The following is an 18,753-nucleotide window of genomic DNA, read 5'->3' as shown; positions in this document are numbered from 1 at the left end:
TGATTGGAGATGAGAGTTGGGATGACTGATTGGAGATGACATGACTGGAGATGACATGACTGGATATGAGTGTTTGGATGACTGATTGGAGATGACATGACTGGAGATGACATGACTGGAGATGACATGACTGGAGACAAGAGTTGGCATGACTGATTGGAGATGACATGACTGGAGATGAGAGTTTGGATGACTGACTGGAGACAAGAGTTGGGATGACTGATTGGAGATGACATGACTGGAGATGAGAGTATGGATGACTGACTGGAGACAAGAGTTGGGATGACTGATTGGAGATGACATGACTGGAGATGAGAGTGGGGATGACTGATTGGAGATGACATGACGAGAGATGAGAGTTGGGATGACTGATTGGAGAGGACATGACTGGGGATGAAATAACTGGTGATGAGAGTTGGGATGACTGATTGGAGATGAGAGTTGGGATGACTGATTGGAGATGACATGACTGGAGATGAGAGTTTGGATGACGTGACTGGAGACAAGAGTTGGGATGACTGATTGGAGATGACATGACTGGAGATGAGAGTGGGGATGACTGATTGGAGATGACATGACGAGAGATGAGAGTTGGGATGACTGATTGGAGAGGACATGACTGGGGATGAAATAACTGGTGATGAGAGTTGGGATGACTGACTGGAGACAAGAGTTGGGATGACTGATTGGAGATGACATGACTGGAGATGAGAGTGGGGATGACTGATTGGAGATGACATGACGAGAGATGAGAGTTGGGATGACTGATTGGAGAGGACATGACTGGGGATGAAATAACTGGTGATGAGAGTTGGGATGACTGACTGGAGACAAGAGTTGGGATGACTGATTGGAGATGACATGACTGGAGATGAGAGTTTGGATGACGTGACTGGAGATGACATGACTGGAGACGAGAGTTGGGATGACTGATTGGAGATGACATGACTGGAGATGAGAGTTGGGATGACAGATTGGAGATTACATGACTGGAGATGAGAGTTGGGATGATTGATGACTACTAACAGCCAATTGTTACAGTAATACAGTTTATTAACAGTCAATATTAGCAAAAATATATAATTCCAGAAACACTTTTTTACTCCTAACAACCCAGCATTGATTTTAGTAACGCACACACCTAGTCACCACAAACAATATTATTAAATATTAATCCGTTTTATGTTCCCAGAGAATTGTATACAGAGTCGAGGCTCGTGGAAGAGCTCGAGATCAGACGCTATGTTGTTGTTGTTGTTGTTTTTTCAACTTGCAAAATGCAATTCATGAATAATACAACTCCGTAATGGCCTAGCCTAGTGATAGGCGTAACGCCATAATGATATCACAGACGTAACACCATAATGACATCACAGACGTAACACCATAATGACGTCACAGACATAATGCCATAATGACGTCACAGTAAAAAGAGTGTGACAGACAGGGGGGACAGACAGATGGAGAAATCCTGCTACTTTAGTAAATTATGAGTCCGTGTCAGCTGATGATAGTATTGTATTGTATCGCATTGTATTGTATTGTAAGTCTAAAGTTTAATGAGAAGATGAATAATCCTATAAACACCTTGTTTTTGGAGGATGAATAAAGGTGATTGGCTCACTAAAGAAAAATTAATAAGGTGAGTGGCTCTGGCTCCATTGCAAATGAGTAGTTGATGGCTCCGATCACATCCATGCTTCCCATATATACCAAGCTTTTCCACCGGACAAAATGATCATCCTCCTTGGTTCTGAGATTCATCATCTCTGCCCAATTTATCAATGAGTTGTATCTATCCTTTTGCCTCCATGAAATTATTATACACAAAGATCATTCCATAATTGTGAAACACGACAACATTCTATTGTTAAAATATCCAAACAAGGATTTAAAGATATTATAAACCCGGACCTTCAAAGCACTTCAATTTAGTTTCAAAATGGGAAATACAATAAATCCTCGTGTTTTGAATATGAATATTTTAATTTCCATATGAGGGGAATTTTTTTTATTTCTTAAATATTTTTCCCAGTATTCAGGTGTATTTTTCCAGTATTCCCTCCAAGTGAAACTCCCCAAATCCGGGCTTACTGTTCACATCCACCTTTTTGTTCCTCTTTTCCATTTGTGGATCCGCCTTCCTCAGGTTGTCCAATCCCACTCCTCCAGGGATTCAAAAGCAGGTGGTATGCCACCATCTCACGTCATCCCCCATCCCGACCCACAATCTTTTCTACCCCTTCTAACTCCAACCTCCTATCTGTGTGATATTTTGCCAGCCCCTCCCTCCCCCTCTTTGTGGTCGTTCATTCCTTTGCTTGTTGTGTTTATGGTCCAAGAGCTAGGTGGATTTTATTTGACATGGAAACTACAAAAGCTTTGTCATGCTGGTGTGGTACAGGTAGCTTACCTGACCCCAGAAAGCCAATTCTTAAGTGCAGCTAGCGGTGGGTGGGGTAGGGGGCGCCACTCAAAGTACCCCCCAGATTGGTTTTATTTGACATAGAGACTACAAGACCAACTCATATGCCAAGTGGTAGGGTGATCTCCACTGACTACAAATCTGCAACTTAAGAAGAAAATTTCTGGTGAGGAGGTCACTTAAGAACAACATTAATTAGTGCTAATTAGGCCTTTATTTGACATATAAGCTACAAAACCGAAATCACATACAACATGTAGAGAATGGTCCCCTCATCAATAAACAACAACTTAAGAACAGAATATGTGGTGGTAAGGTCACTTAAGAAGAGGTCAAAGGTCACGGAATAGGGGTTTCCAGCTCTTAATTACTGTTTGATTACAACATGCCACATGATACACACATGGCGTTGTCATTGAAACCTATATCAGTGGAGCCTGAAGTGAGATACATGAGAAGCAGAAATTTTCCAATACCATTTCCTTTGATTTCAATCAGCGAAAACATTTTAAAATGCACCTATTTGACCCCCATGGCTAATAACACTGTTATTTGACATGTAAGCTACAAAACTGAAATCACATACAAAATGTAGAGAATGGTCCCCTCATCAATAAACCACAACTTAAGAACAGAATATGTGGTGGTAAGGTTACTTAAGAAGAGGTCAAAGGTCACGGAATAGGGGTTTTCTGCACTTAATTACATGAGAAACTTGTAAACTGTGAAGACAATGTAAAAGCTGTAACATTTATTATAACAATTTCTGCTAAATTAGTACAGGTAAAATTTATTCTAAATTACTACAAGTAATTTCTTAGAATTGCCTGTACAAACTATACTTCAACAATTTCCGAGAAATAATATTTGAAGGACCCCACCCACCGCTAGCTGCACTTAAGAATTGGCTTTCTGGGGTCAGGTAAGCTACCTGTACCACACCAGCATGACTAAGCTTTTGTAGTTTCCATGTCAAATAAAATCCACCTAGGTCTCGGACCATTACCCCACACACCCAACGCCAGTTCATTGCCTTTTACCCTATGTCGTTCTTCCATGATCCTAAATCTCATACAGAAAATAAATAAATAAACACAGCAATAACGTAAAAATGAAACCTCACCGATGTCATTTTTGGAATGTGATCCCAATTTGAAATACAATTAACAAATATTTAAAAGACGCTGAAGGATCTGAAGTGGTTAAACACCTGAGGAGGTCAGGCGAGAATACCGGGACATCAAGCTTCGCCAAATCAGTGAGTATCGGTACATGTGCGCACTGGGATGTAAAAATAGTTCAACTTACGATACAGTTGGACGTTTTGGATGGAGACGTTGTGACAATTGTTCAGATTCATTTGCACGGCCATTTCTGTACAAGGAAAAGTGATCCCAACAGTCAATCCCAGGGGTTTCCATGATACAGAGATCCAAACATTTCACCGAGTAGCAATACCATCAGAAAAGTTGTAAACTTACTTTTGCAGGATTTTTGCTCAAATCAAAATACAGCAAAAAAATGTCATAGAGGTTACATCTCCCTCACAATGCCAAGAAAAGTCCAACAATTGTTCCCAATTCGTTTGTCATTCATAAATGACACATTATTCACTTTCAACTTACAATGTAAATGGACAATGTTTTCTTCTGCCCCCAAAAAACAATATGTAGTCGATCTGTTCCATCAACTTGCATAATATTTAGTGCATTTCATTTAAAATAAAATTGTGATGGTATAATGGAGGGCTGGCAGGATGGCCTAGGCCCTGGACTGGAGGTATGCACACTCACTCTAAGCTGCCTCGCCTGGGCTCGAATCCCGACCCAGCTATAAACTGTCATCCCGGTGTTTCACAGGCAAGGTGATTCATTAATGTGTGTGTGCCACCCTTGGTTGGACGTTAAACTGGTGTCCCATCTGTTATCATTCCTTGGTGGACGTTAAAGACCCCACGGTGTCCTTCACCAAGAGTAGATGAGCTATTGCCTGCACCTGAACAAATTACAAATTCCTGCCTTGACTTCATGTGTCGGAGGGGTGACCCGACCAGGTTTGTAATCCCAGCCAAGAAACACCTTCAACAGAACTTACGCTCTGCATAGAGCATGTTACATGAATGAAAGAATGAATGAATGAATGGCGTAATGAAGGTCGATTGTTGATAAAATTGTAAATTAATACTTTGTAGTGCGGTGCTACGCGCACAACTTGTTTGCCAAAAAGGTAAGCCACAACGCGTAGGATCAAAACCAAAAGAGTCTTTATTGTAAAGCTCAAACTGTAGCACTGACTCGCTCGGGGCTGCGAGCCCCGTGTATATCCCGAGGCCACGCCTACCCCTCTGGCGTGGCCGACACCCCATTGGTGCGCGGAATGATGTCACCGTGCCAGCGAGCCATCGTGTCCGCCACACGCGCCCCCCCCCCCCCAGAATTCCCGCGCACCTGAAGGGTCAGTTTGCGGGGCAAACGGATGACCCGGCCGAAGCGCCCTCTGGCGGCTGGCGGCGTTTGGGATGGCAGGATGCCATCTGGGATGCCTCTGGTGGCATCTGGGATGGGTGCAGGACAGGGGGGTGGCGTGCCGGCGGGGCTGGGCGGTGCCGGGGATCCGCCCGCCGGGGGGCGGCCCCGACGCGGGGGCTGAGCCGCTTGCGGGGGGTGGTCCACGTCGAGGTGGGCCGGCTTGAGGCGGTCCACGGAAACGCGGTCAGGAGTACCGCCGACGTCCAGGGTGAAATGCTTCGCCCCGGTCTCCAGCACGCGGAAGGGCCCGTCGTACGGGGTCGCAGCGGTGCCCGGTGGGCATCGTGGCGGACGAAAACGTACTCCGCCGTACGAAGCTCCGGGGCGACGTGCGTTGGCGGGCACCCGTGGTGCGCCGTCGGCACCGGGGCGAACCTCTGGGCGGTCTCCTGCAGTGCGGACTGCGGAGCGCTGCTGCGCCGCGGACCATGGTGCCGTGGGGTCGGGGAGGAACTCGCCCGGCACCCGCAGCAGTTGTCCGAAGACCAACTCCGCCGCGGTTGCGCGCAGGTCGTCCTTGGGCGCCGTCCTGAGGCCAAGCAGGACCCAGGGGAGCCTGTCGACCCAGCTGCCGTCGCGGAGGGTGGCCTGGAGCGCGGCCTTCAAGGAGTGATGGAAGCGCTCGCATAGGCCATTGGCCTGGGGGTGGTAGGCTGTGGTGCGGTGCAGCTGGACGACGAGCCCCCGCGCTACCGCCCCCCAGAGCTCCGAGGTGAAATGGGGGCCGCGGTCGGACGAGATGTCCGAGGGGGCGCCGAACCGGGCAACCCAGGTGGCGATGAACGCCGGCGTCGCCGCCAAAGGCACGGCCTCCGGCCACCGGGTGGTGCGGTCCACCATGGTGAGGACGTGGATGAAACCCCGCGAGGGGGGCAGAGGTCCCACCAAGTCCACGTGAATGTGGTCGAACCGACGTTCGGGCACAGTAAACGGGGCCAATGGGGCCTGGGTGTGGCGGTGCACCTTCGCGCGCTGGCACGCGAGGCACGTCCTGGCCCAATCGCGGACGGCCTTCCGGAGGCCATGCCAGACGAACTTGTCGGCGACCAGCCTCTGGGAGGCCTTCGTGCCCGGGTGGGACAGGCCGTGGATGGCGTCAAAAACCCGCCCGCAGGCACGATGGGGCGAGGCCGGCCGAGGGAGACGTCGCACAAGAGGGCCGTGCCCGCGCCGTCGAACGGCACCTCGGTGATGCGGAGGCCCGTGACGGCGGTCCGCAAGGCCTGGACGTCAGGGTCGGCAGTCTGGTCCGCCGCCATCCGGGCATAGTCAATCCCGAGGTGGACCGCGTGGGCGACGGACCGGGAAAGGCAATCCGCCACCGGGTTGTCCTTCCCCGCTATGTGCCGGATGTCCGCCGTGTACTCGGACACGGCCGAGAGGTGACGCTGCTGCCGGGCCGACCACGGCTCGGCGACCTTGGCCATCGCGAAGACCAGGGGCTTGTGGTCGACGAAGGCCGTGAACGAATGGCCCTCGAGCAGATGGTGGAAAATGCCGGACCGCCAGGTGAAGCCCGAGGAGCTTGCGGTCGAAGGTACTGTACCGCCGTTCGTGCGGGCGGAGCTGCCGGCTAAAAAACGCCAGCGGCTGCCAAGCTCCCTTCACCGATTGCTCGTGCACCGCGCCCACCGCGTAGTCCGGTGAGGGCGATCGGTGCATCGGGCGCCGGGTGCGCGTGCATGGTGGCGTTAGCTAAGGCGAGCTTCGCGCCCGCGAACGCCACGTCCATCAGCTCGGTCCAAGCAACGTCACCTTTGCCCGGCTTCCCCCGGAGGGCCTCGTGCAGGGGGCGCAGGAGCTGGGCGACGCGGGGCAGGAAACGGTGGTAAAAGTTCACCATGCCCAGGAACTCCTGGAGCCCCTTGATCGTGCAGGGGCGCGGAAACCCCCTGACCGCCTCCACCTTGGCCGGTAAGGGGATGGCCCCGTGCCTGGTGACGCGGTGCCCCAAAAAGTCGATTTCGGCGACGCCGAACCGGCACCCTGGCGGGGTTGATGATCAGGCCATGCCGGCCCAGGCGTTCGAAGAGCGTGCAGAGATGGTGGAGGTGCTCCTCACGGGACGCGCTTGCGACGAGGATGTCGTCCAGGTAGACGTAATCGAAGTCCAAGTCACGCAAGACGCTGTCCATCAGCCGTTGGAACGCCTGAGCCGCATTCTTCAACCCGAAGGGCATCCGCAGAAACTCAAAGAGGCCGAATGGTGTGATTACGGCCGTCTTCGGTATGTCCTCCGGCCTGACGGAGACCTGGTGGTATCCGCGGATGAGGTCCACCTTGGAGAAGAGGGACATTTTCGCCAACCGGGCGGAAAAGTCTTGGATGTGAGGGACCGGGTAGCGGTCGGGGGTGGTAGCATCGTTGAGGCGGCGGTAGTCTCCGCACGGCCGCCACCCCCCGCCGGGCTTCAGCACGATGTGCAGCGGCGATGCCCAAGCGCTCTTTGAGCGCCGTACCATGCCCAGCCGTTCCAGCGTAGCGAACTCCGCTTTCGCCAACGCGAGCTTCGTCGGCTCGAGGCGGCGTGCCCGGGCGTAGACCGGTGGCCGGACGGTGGGGATGTGATGCTCCACCCCGTGCTTGACGGCCACCGCCGAGAAGGTGGACCGCGTGAGGGCCGGGAAACTGGCGAGGAGGCGGGTAAAGTCATCCGCTGCCGGAAGCGTACAAACCAAACTCGCCGGGACGGAACCGTTTAGCAAGCCGCTTGGTGAGCCGCTCGGTGAGCCGCTCAGTGAGCCGCTCAACGAGCTGCTCAGCGAACAAGCGAGCGAGCTAAAGGTTTCGGCCTGGACGAGCCGTCTGTGCTTCACGTCCACCAACAACCCATTTGCACAAAGGAAGTCCGCACCGAGCAAGGCCATTGGCATGCTGGCGGTGACGAAAGACCATTTGAAGCACTGCCCTCCGAACCGCAGGGAGAGGCAGCACTTCCCGAATGTGCGTATGGGTGTACCGTTGGCTGCGAGCAATGCGGGGCCCCGGCCCGCTGTTCGCTTGTCGGACGTGTGGGCTGGGATGACGCTTACCTGCGCTCCTGTATCGCAGAGGAAACGGCGCCCGGACAAGGTGTCCGTGATGAATAAGAGGCTGCCGGAATTGCCGACGCTCAGTGCCGCTACCGAGCGCCGGCTCTGGCGTTTCCCGACTTGCCAAACGAGCACGGCGGGCAACACTTCTTAGCCTTGTGGCCGAACCTGGCGTGGAAATAGCACCAGGCTTGCGGCGGGATCGGCGGAGGCCGCGGCTTTCGCAGCTGTGGTGGTGGAGGGTGGGGTGTGGCGGCGGCCACGAGGTGTGCATCAGCTTCGGGATCTACGAGGTGTGCAGCCGCATCAGCCTCGGGATCCACGACGGCCGCACCGAAGCTCGCCCGCATGTCACAAGCCGCGAAAAACTTGTCGGCCTCGACCGCCAGAGCGCGGGGTTCCCCTATTTTGGATCCGGCCAACGCGAGGCGTACCTGTGCCGGTAGCTGGCATAGAAAAAGCGCCCGGAATAAAAAATCCGGGGCTTTGTCACCCAGCAACGACAGCATGTAATCCATCCGCACCGATGGTCGTGTGTCGCCGAGTTTGGGAAGGTCCAGGAGGCGGTCCGCCCGTTCGAACTCTGTTAGGCCGAACGTGGCGATGAGGAGACGTTTGAGCGCCTTGTACTTGTGCTCTGCCGGTGGGTGCCGCAGGATGGACACGACTCGGGCGGCTGTGCCGGGCCCGAGGGCGGCGATCACGTGGTAGTAACGCGTCTCGTCCGCCGTTATTCCTCGAAGCTGGAACTGTGCTTCGGCCTGCACGAACCATACCTCGGCCTGTGCTTCCCAAAACTCAGGGAGCTTTACCGCGACCGCGTTGCTGGCCATGGCGCGTTCTGTGGTCAGCGACGGCTGAACCAATCGAGGTCACCAGTGTAGTGCGGTGCTACGCGCACAACTTGTTTGCCAAAAAGGTAAGCCACAACGCGTAGGATCAAAACCAAAAGAGTTTATTGTAAAGCTCAAACTGTAGCACTGACTCGCTCGGGGCTGCGAGCCCCGTGTATATCCCGAGGCCACGCCTACCCCTCGGGCGTGGCTGACACCCCATTGGTGCGCGGAATGATGTCACCGCGCCAGCGAGCCATCGTGTCCGCCACAACTTCATTGTTGATTCCCATGAGGTATATTTAACGGTTTCATCCAGCAATCAGCACTTCAGACCTTTTATATTCCCTCCATGATAATGGGTCAGGGAAATGGGGAGGGAGTTGCAGGGTAAGGATCACACAACCCAGGAACAGGAAGAGCAGGAAAAACGATAACGATTAACAAATAATGCTTTACTTTGATTATCAGGTTTAACTGTAATTTGATTAGCAGTTTTACTTTACTTTGATTATCAGATTTAACTTTAATTTTATTAGCAGTTTTACTTTACTTTGATTATCAGGTTTAACTTTAATTTGATTATCAGGTTTAACTTTACTTTGATTGGAAGGTTTACCTTTAATTTGATTATCAGGTTTAACTTTAATTTGATTGGAAGGTTTAACTTTAATTTGATTAACAGTTTTAACTTTAATTTGATTATCAGGTTTAACTTTAATTTGGTTGGAAGGTTTAACTTTAATTTGATTATCAGGTTTAGCTTTAATTTGAATATCAGGTTTATCTTTAATTTGATTATCAGGTTTATCTTTAATTTGAATATCAGGTTTAACTTTAATTTGATTATCAGGTTTAACTTTAATTTGATTATTAGGTTTAACATTAATTTGATTATCAGGTTTAACTTTAATTTGATTATCAGGTTTAGCTTTAATTTGATTATCAGGTTTAGCTTTATTTTGATTATCAGGTTTAGCTTTAATTTGATTATCAGGTTTAACTTTTATTTGATTATCAGGTTTACCTTTCATTTGATTATCAGGTTTAACTTTATTTTGATTGTCAGGTTTAACTTTAATTTGATTATCAGGTTTAACTTTAATTTGATTAGCAGGTTTAACTTTACTTTGATTATCAGGTTTATCTTTAATTTGATTGGAAGGTTTAACTTTAATTTGATTATCAGGTTTCGCTTTAATTTGATTATCAGGTTTGTCTTTAATTTGATTATCAGGTTTGACTTGGACATGATCACAGACTGGACAAAATGGACAAAATGGACATTTGTGGACAAAATCACAGACTGGGCAAACAAGGGGAACATGTCTTTCAATCCTGATAAATCTCACACTCTTACGATGTCTCTCCGAAAAGACCGACTGGACAACCCTCCCATCTACTTTCTGAATAATCCTCTCCAAGAAGTTCTGTCACTCAAGCTTTTGGGTCTCACTATCTGCCATGATCTTTCCTGGGAAAACCACATTTCAAATCTGGCCTCCAAAGCCAGTCGCCGACTGGGCATCCTCCGTCGTGCGAAGTCCTTCCTTGGCACACCTGAGCTCCTCACCACATACAAGGCTTTCATCTGCAGCTCAATGGAGTACTGCTCTCCCCTCTGGGCTGGTGTTCCTGCCTCACACCTAGCTCGGCTTCACGCTGTTGAAACCAAAGCGTTCAGAATCATTGGAATCTTCCGCGATGACGCTATCTCCGAGGGCCTTTCACTTACTCACCGCAGGCAGGTTGGTGGTCTTTCCGTCTTCTACCGACTCCTCTCCGGCCTTGCTCCCCCAGCTCTCTCTGGGCTCTGTCCCCCAAATATTCCTACAGGTCGCACAAGATCTGCCTGCAACCCTCTTATGGTTAAACTGCCAAAATCAAGACTCTCTGCTCACCTTCACTCCTTCATTCCTCTTTTCTCCCGCCTCTGGAACAAACTCCCTCACTCTCTTCAATCCCACTCCTCCCTCCAGGTCTTTAAAACGGCTGTTCACCACCATCTCTTATCTTTCCCAATCCAAAACCTTGATCTTTTCTACCCCCACTAATTTCACCCCAAATCCACTTTTTTGAGATGCCGACTTCTTTCCTGGAAATCCTTGGTGTCCTTGCGTTTTATACCTATCCTGCCCCCCCCCCCCCCCCAGGCCCTCTCCCTCCCACACATCTCCCGATGTCCCTGCTCTCAAATGTTGTGTTTGTGTGCTTCCTCCCCTTCTCTCCCCATCGTGTCGAATGCTCCCCTTGTTATATACTTTGTTTGCTTGTTTGTTTGATTTGTTTGTTTGATAAATGTTAGCTCTTTCACGAGCCTCGACTCTGTATACAAAAAAACAAAAAAAAACAAAAACATTTTATTTGATTATCAGGTTTAACTTTAATTTGATTATCAGGTTTATCTTTAATTGGATTATCAGGTTTAGCTTTAATTTGATTATCAGGTTTAACTTTAATTTGATTATCAGGTTTAACTTAAATTTGATTATCAGGTTTAACTTTAATTTGATTGGAAGGTTTAGCTTTAATTTGATTAATGATTATGAGGTTTAACTTTAATTTGATTATCAGGTTTATCTTTAATTTGATTGGAAGGTTTAACTTTAATTTGATTATCAGGTTTAGCTTTAATTTGATTATCAGGTTTAACTTTGATTTGATTATCAGGTTTAACTTAAATTTGATTATCAGGTTTAACTTTAATTTGATTGGAAGGTTTACCTTTAATTTGATTATCAGGTTTATCTTTAATTTGATTATCAGGTTTACCTTTAATTTGATTATCAGGTTTAACTTAAATTTGATTATCAGGTTTAACTTTAATTTGATTGGAAGGTTTAGCTTTAATTTGATTATGAGGTTTAACTTTAATTTGATTATCAGGTTTAACTTTAATTTGATTATCAGGTTTAACTTTAATTTGATTGGAAGGTTTAGCTTTAATTTGATTATGAGGTTTAACTTTAATTTGATTATGAGGTTTAACTTTAATTTGATTATGAGGTTTAACTTTAATTTGATTATCAGGTTTAACTTTAATTTGATTATCAGGTTTAGCTTTAATTTGATTATGAGGTTTAACTTTAATTTGATTATGAGGTTTAACTTTAATTTGATTATGAGGTTTAACTTTAATTTGATTATGAGGTTTAACTTTAATTTGATTATCAGGTTTAACTTTAATTTGATTATCAGGTTTAACTTTAATTTGATTAGCAGGTTTAGCTTTAATTTGATTGGAAGGTTTAGCTTTAATTTGATTATGAGGTTTAACTTTAATTTTATTATCAGGTTTAACTTTAATTTGATTATCAGGTTTAACTTTAATTTGATTTTCAGGTTTAACTTTAATTTGATTATCAGGTTTAACTTTAATTTGATTATCAGGTTTAACTTTAATTTGATTATGAGGTTTAACTTTAATTTGATTATGAGGTTTAACTTTAATTTGATTATCAGGTTTAACTTTAATTTGATTATCAGGTTTAGCTTTAATTTGATTATCAGGTTTAACTTTAATTTGATTATCAGGTTTAACTTTAATTTGATTATGAGGTTTAACTTTAATTTGATTATGAGGTTTAACTTTAATTTGATTATCAGGTTTAACTTTAATTTGATTATCAGGTTTAGCTTTAATTTGATTATCAGGTTTAACTTTAATTTGATTATCAGGTTTAACTTTAAGTTGATTATCAGGTTTAGCTTTAATTTGATTATCAGGTTTAGCTTTAATTTGATTCTCAGGTTTGTCTTTAATTTGATTATTAGGTTTAACTTTAATTTGATTATCAGGTTTGTCTTTAATTTGATTATTAGGTTTAACTTTAATTTGATTATCAGGTTTAGCTTTAATTTGATTATCAGGTTTAGCTTTAATTTGATTATCAGGTTTAGCTTTAATTTGATTATTAGGTTTAACTTTAATTTGATTATTAGGTTTAACTTTAATTTGATTATCAGGTTTAACTTTAATTTGATTATCAGGTTTAACTTTAATTTGATTATTAGGTTTAACTTTAATTTGATTTATCAGGTTTAACTTTAATTTGATTATGAGGTTTAACTTTAATTTGATTATCAGGTTTAACTTTAGTTGGATTGGCAGGTTTTTCAAGCATAGGTTTCCCATAACATCATCATTCATTGTTGGGCTTTCAACCTGCGCTCTCTTTTTGTATGAAGAAAGAATATTAACTATGATGAGCACATGACTATAAAATGTCACGAAGGAAAATAGATTAAAAGCTCCAGCAAATGGCCCATCTATCTCAGAGGCGGTAGTCGGGGTTCATAAAAATAGGTTTTTAAATGTAGAAAATGAATATAAGGAGGAAGAAGAAGAGAGAAAGAAAGAGGGATGTTAAGTGAGAGTGGGAGGGGCGCGTTAGCTCTACTGGATGCTCCAAACACCATCAAATGGAATGCCAAGACGTTTGGGATAAGATCTGAGTAAAGGGCGTGAGGAAGAAGAAGAATGTAACCAGGCTGGGTGTTGTCATGGTTGGAGATTCTGCTCTGAGCCTGAGAGGTTAGCGGTTCGAACCCCAGCTGAGTCATTCCAATGACTTTAAAATGGCACTTGCTGCTCAACCATAAGTTGGCAATCATAGTGCAGGCTTTGATGGGCCTAATGGCCTCTTGGGCCGTGGTCGATTATTGTGTCACTCCATACCCCAACATCGATGGACTACCTGATTTCACCTGAAATAAACTCTTATTATTTGAAATAATAATTCACTTGTTCAGACCTCAAAGTCTGTTATCAGTTCGTGAAATTTGGCCTCAAATAAATTAATGTTCGACCAATCGGATCATGCCATTCACCTGATTCACCTGGAGGAAGAACTCAATCACCAAACAACATGGCTGTGCCCACTCCATGCTTGAGCGATTTCAGCTCGGAAAAACTTCCATGTATCATTCATTTTGTGGGATTTTAGACGACATTGTTACCCCGTTAACAGTAGAAAGTTGGAAGAAGACCTGTGAGTGCGCAGAGACGTGGACGTCACTCGATGGAGACGAGTCTGTCATTGCAAATGACGAATGCTTCCGAGGTGCTGGAAATGCTGGGTGACATTTTTTGAAAATTGATGGAGGATATCATCGATCATTCTACTCTTCCTTCACCAACAAGACCAATCTAGAAAGAGCTAGAAAGAGATGTCTGAGGCAATCAATAACTCATCCTGTACGACGTGCAGGTATGAAACGTCGAGCAGATCGTGAACTTGGTGCGGGTGCAGTCGCTCATCCTAAGAGGCTTCTCCGATCATCACACAACGTGCCAGGTCTATCTGATACTCTTGTCATAAATCACGAGTCAGGTCATTCCGGGGAGATCAGCACATGTGTTGCAGCCTCTTTGCATCACCTGGAGGAAGGAGAGAATGATGGTGTCACCTGGGAGAAGCCGTAACCTGGATAGTCTTGTCATGGCTGGAACATGTGATGGGGGTGAGCTTTCACTATCCTTTGTACTTGACATTTCAGTGCCAGGCTGCAGTATTCATTTTTGTACAAGTTATTGCAGAATCTGAGTATTGTTGATATAGGATTGGATATAGGAATGTTATAGGAGGCTTCTCATGACAGGGGAATCCTATAAAAATCACCCACTCAAAATCAAAGGATTCATATTAGTAATTGCACTCTAGTGGGGTCAAGATGCATACTCAACATTTTGTTGTCATTTGTCTTGCACAGGACAATTGCGTGAAGCTGTATTTCCCAAGCATGATGATGTCATCTTGAGGAATGTCCAAGACCAGGACTGTGTATCAATTGAGGTCCCGCTCCCACCAAACTTGCTACAGGATTCACACACCATTCCTCTCTGAGGAGGAGAGACTACGTGAGTGATACAAATACTTATCACATCATTTGATTACTAGTTGCTCCTTCGTCAGCTCGTTTTCAGTCTTCCTGACATGCTCATGTGGATCAAATTGCCCAGGACTTCCATACTTCCATGATTTGTGTTTCCAAAACGGAAGTACATATAATGAGTAGATTATGCAATGGCAGCTTCTTCTTCTGCAGTGTAATTCTGTTTCAGCGCAGCTGTGGTTTGTCGAGTGGACGAGGATGATGACGATGATGATGAGGATGATGAGGATGATGACGATGATGACGATGATGACGATGATGATGAGGATGATGATGAGGATGATTTATCCTGCAATGGTAATCTCACTTCCTCATCTCTACCAGTGACTTTCAATTTTACCGATAGATTTACCTTCTTTGCTCGAGGTTTCTTTTAAACTAGCCGAAAGCATCCGGCGTTGCCCGGGTTCTTTTTGAATGAATTTACTACTATAATTCAGCTTTTACTCACGGCCGTAGAAGATTGACTACTATAATTCAGCTCAGCTTTTAATTGCGAAATGGACCCAGCCCGGCCGAAGCGGCCACGACCGGCCTCGCCACCTAGCCTATAACCTTCCCGGGGCCCGTCCAGACATTTTTTGTTCTTTTTGAATGAATTTACTACTATAATTCAGCTTTTACTCGCGGCCGAAGAAGATTGACTACTATAATTCAGCTCAGCTTTTAATTGCGAAATGGGCCCAGCCTGGCCGAGGTGGCCTTGACCAGCCTCGCCACCTAGCCTATAACCTTCCCGGGGCCCGTCCCGACATTTTAAGTTCTTTTTGAATGAATTTACTACTATAATTCAGCTCAGCTTTTTTTTTTTTTTTTTTTTTTTTGTATACAAGATCGAGGCTCGTGAAAGAGCGAACATTAATCACACAGAAAGACAAACCGACACATAAAACATATAACATCGGGAGCGGCAGACAAGATGGGGAGAGAGGGGGAAGGACACAAACACAACATTTGAGAGCAGGGACCGAGAGACATGGAGACATCGAGAGATCTGAGAGAGGGCGAGGGCTTTGGGGGGGGGGGCATGGGAAGGGGGCGGTGGGAGAGGTATAAAACATATGGACACTGCCAGGACTTCCAGGAAAGAAGTTGGAATTTCAAACAAGGTGGATCTGGGGTGAATTAGCGGGGGTAGAAAAGATCAAGGTTTTGGATGGGGGAAGATAAGAGATGGTGGTGAACAGCTGTTTTAAAGACCTGGAGGGAGGAGTGGGATTGAAGGGAGTGAGGGAGTTTGTTCCAGAGGCGGGAGAAAAGAGGAATGAAAGAGTGAAGGTGAGCAGAGAGCCGAGATTTCGGCAGTTTAACCATCAGAGGGTTGCTGGCAGATCTTGTGCGACCTGTAGGAATATTTGGGGGACAGAGCACAGAGAGAGCTGGGGGTGCAAGGCCGGAGAGGAGTCGGTAGAAGACAGAAAGAGCACCTACCTGCCTGCGGTGAGTGAGTGAAAGGCCCTCAGAGATAGCTTCATCGCGGGAGATTCCAATAATTCTGAAAGCTTTGGTTTCAACAGCGTGAAGCCGAGCTAGGTGTGAGGCAGGAGCACCGGCCCATAGGGGAGAACAGTATTCCATTGAGCTGCGGATGAAAGCCTTGTATGTGGTGAGGAGCTCAGGTGTGCCGAGGAAGGACTTCGCACGACGGAGGATGCCCAGTCGGCGACTGGCTTTGGAGGCCAGCTTGGAAATGTGGTTTTCCCAAGAAAGATAATGGCAGATAGTGAGACCCAAAATCTTGAACGACAGAACTTCTTGGAGAGGATTGTTGAGAAAGTAGATGGGAGGGTTGTCCAGTCGATCTTTTCGGAGAGACATAGTAAGAGTGTGAGATTTGTCCGGATTGAAAGACATGTTCCACTTGTTTGACCAGTCTGTGATTTTGTCCAGGTCTTCAGAGAGTGAGGAGGCAGCAGACTGCCGATCTGAGGGAAGAGGAATGGAGCGGCAGAGAGTGGAGTCATCAGCAAAGAGATAGAGAGGATTTTCAAGAGAGTCAGAGAGATCATTGATGAAGACCAGAAAAAGCACGGGGCCCAGAACACTGCCTTGGGGAACTCCAGCCTGAACAGGAAGAGGAGATGAGAGAAACCCATTCAGGGCCACACGTTGACGACGACTAGAGAGGAAGTCCGCCAGCCATGCGTGGAGATTTCCATGGATACCAAAGGAGGAGAGTTTGGTGAGCAGAGCGGGGTGCCAGACCGTGTCGAAGGCACGTGATATGTCGAGGGAGACAGCTCTAATTTCCTGTTTGGCATTGAGGACCTCCATCCATTGTTGAGACAGCAGAAGCAGCATGTCCAGAGTAGAGTGACCTGGTCTGAAACCAAATTGATGATCAGAGATCAAGCCATTGGAGAAGAGGAAAGATTTCATATCCGAAGCAATGATGGATTCCATGACTTTGCTGATAATTGGGAGAAGGCTGATTGGTCTGTAGTTGCTAGGATCTGTTTTTGCACCTTTTTTGTGCAAAGCGGTGATGTTGGCTGATTTCCAAGCAGATGGCAGTTGACCTTGAGCAAAAGAGAGGGTGAAGAGAACAGAGAGATGGTGAGATAGAGCAGCAGAGCAGGATTTTAGGACCCGTGGGCTGATGCCGTCGGGTCCAGTTGCAGAATCAGAGTCGAGGGTTGACAGCCTTTGACAGCCCTCAGCCCTTTTAATTGCGAAATGGGCCCAGCCCAGCCGAGGTGGCCTTGACCGGCCTCACGACCTAGCCTATAACCTTCCCGGGGCCGTCCCGACATTTTAAGTTCTTTTTGAATGAATTTACTACTATAATGCAGCTTTTACTCGCGGCCGAAGAAGCTTGACTACTACAATTCAGTTCAGCTTTTAATTGCGAAATGGGCCCAGCCCGGCCGAAGCGGCCTCGACTGGCCTCGCCACCTAGCCTACAACCTTCCCGGGGCCCGTCCCGACATTTTTCGTTCTGTTTGAAGGAATTTGCTACTATAATTCAACTTTTACTCGCGGCCGAAGAAGATTGACTACTATAATTCAGCTCAGCTTTTAATTGCGAAATGGGCCCAGCCTGGCCGAGGTGGCCTTGATCGGCCTCGCCACCTAGCCTATAACCTTCCCGGGGCCCGTCCCGACATTTTTAGTTCTTTTTGAATGAATTTACTACTATGATTCAGCTTTTACTTGCGGCCGAAGAAGATTGACTACTATAATTCAGCTCAGCTTTTAATTGCGAAATGGGCCCAGCCCGGCGGAGGTGGCCTTGACCGGCCTCGCCACCTAGCCTATAACCTTCCCGGGGCCCGTGCCGACATTTTAAGTTATTTTTGAATGAATTTACGACTATAATTCAGCTCGGCTTTTAATTGCGAAATGGGCCCAGCCCAGCCGAGGTGGCCTTGACCGGCCTCGCCACCTAGCCTATAACCTTCCCGGGGCCGTCCAAACCAAACAGTTTTCGTTCTTTTTGAATGAATTTACTACTATAATTCAGCTTTTACTCGCGGCCGTAGAAGATTGACTACTACAATTCAGCTCAGCTTTTAATTGCGAAATGGGCCCAGCCCGGCCGAAGCGGCCTCGACTGGCCTCGCCACCTAGCCTACAACCTTCGTGGGGCCCGTCCCGACATTTTTAGTTCTTTTTGAATGAATTTACTACTATAATTCAGCTTTTACTCGCGGCCGTAAAAGATTGACTACTATAATTCAGCTCAGCTTTTAATTGTGAAATGGGCCCAGCCCGGCCGAAGCGGCCACGAACGGCCTCGCCACCTAGCCTATAACCTTCCCGGGGCCCGTCCCGACATATTTAGTTCTTTTTGAATGAATTTACTACTATAATTCAGCTTTTACTCGCGGCCGAAGAAGATTGACTACTATAATTCAGCTCAGCTTTTAATTGCGAAATGGGCCCAGCCCAGCCGAGGTGGCCTTGACCGGCCTCGCCACCTAGCCTATAACCTTCCCGGGGCCGTCCAAACCAAACAGTTTTAGTTCTTTTTGAATTAATTTACTACTATAATTCAGCTTTTATTCGCGGCCGAAGAAGATTGACTACTACAATTCAGC

The 18,753-nt window shown here is 46.8% G+C and overlaps 1 protein-coding gene across 2 annotated transcripts in view; it reads right to left on the bottom strand.

Moving 5' to 3' along the window:
* Nucleotides 1-18,753, bottom strand: part of LOC137438538 (nucleotide-binding oligomerization domain-containing protein 2) — a 90,621-nt gene that overhangs the window by 58,322 nt on the left and 13,546 nt on the right. For both annotated transcript variants that reach the window (XM_068133668.2, XM_068133666.2), the window contains exon 2: nucleotides 3,734-3,799. In XM_068133668.2, coding sequence (XP_067989769.2) covers nucleotides 3,734-3,799 — 66 coding nt within the window. The remainder of the gene's footprint in view (nucleotides 1-3,733; nucleotides 3,800-18,753) is intronic.

Source organism: Myxine glutinosa, chromosome 13 (assembly GCF_964187855.1).
Source record: "Myxine glutinosa chromosome 13, kmMyxGlut1.1, whole genome shotgun sequence".
Classification (NCBI taxonomy): Eukaryota; Metazoa; Chordata; class Myxini; order Myxiniformes; family Myxinidae; genus Myxine; species Myxine glutinosa.
This window is presented reverse-complemented; position numbering and strand designations above follow the sequence as displayed.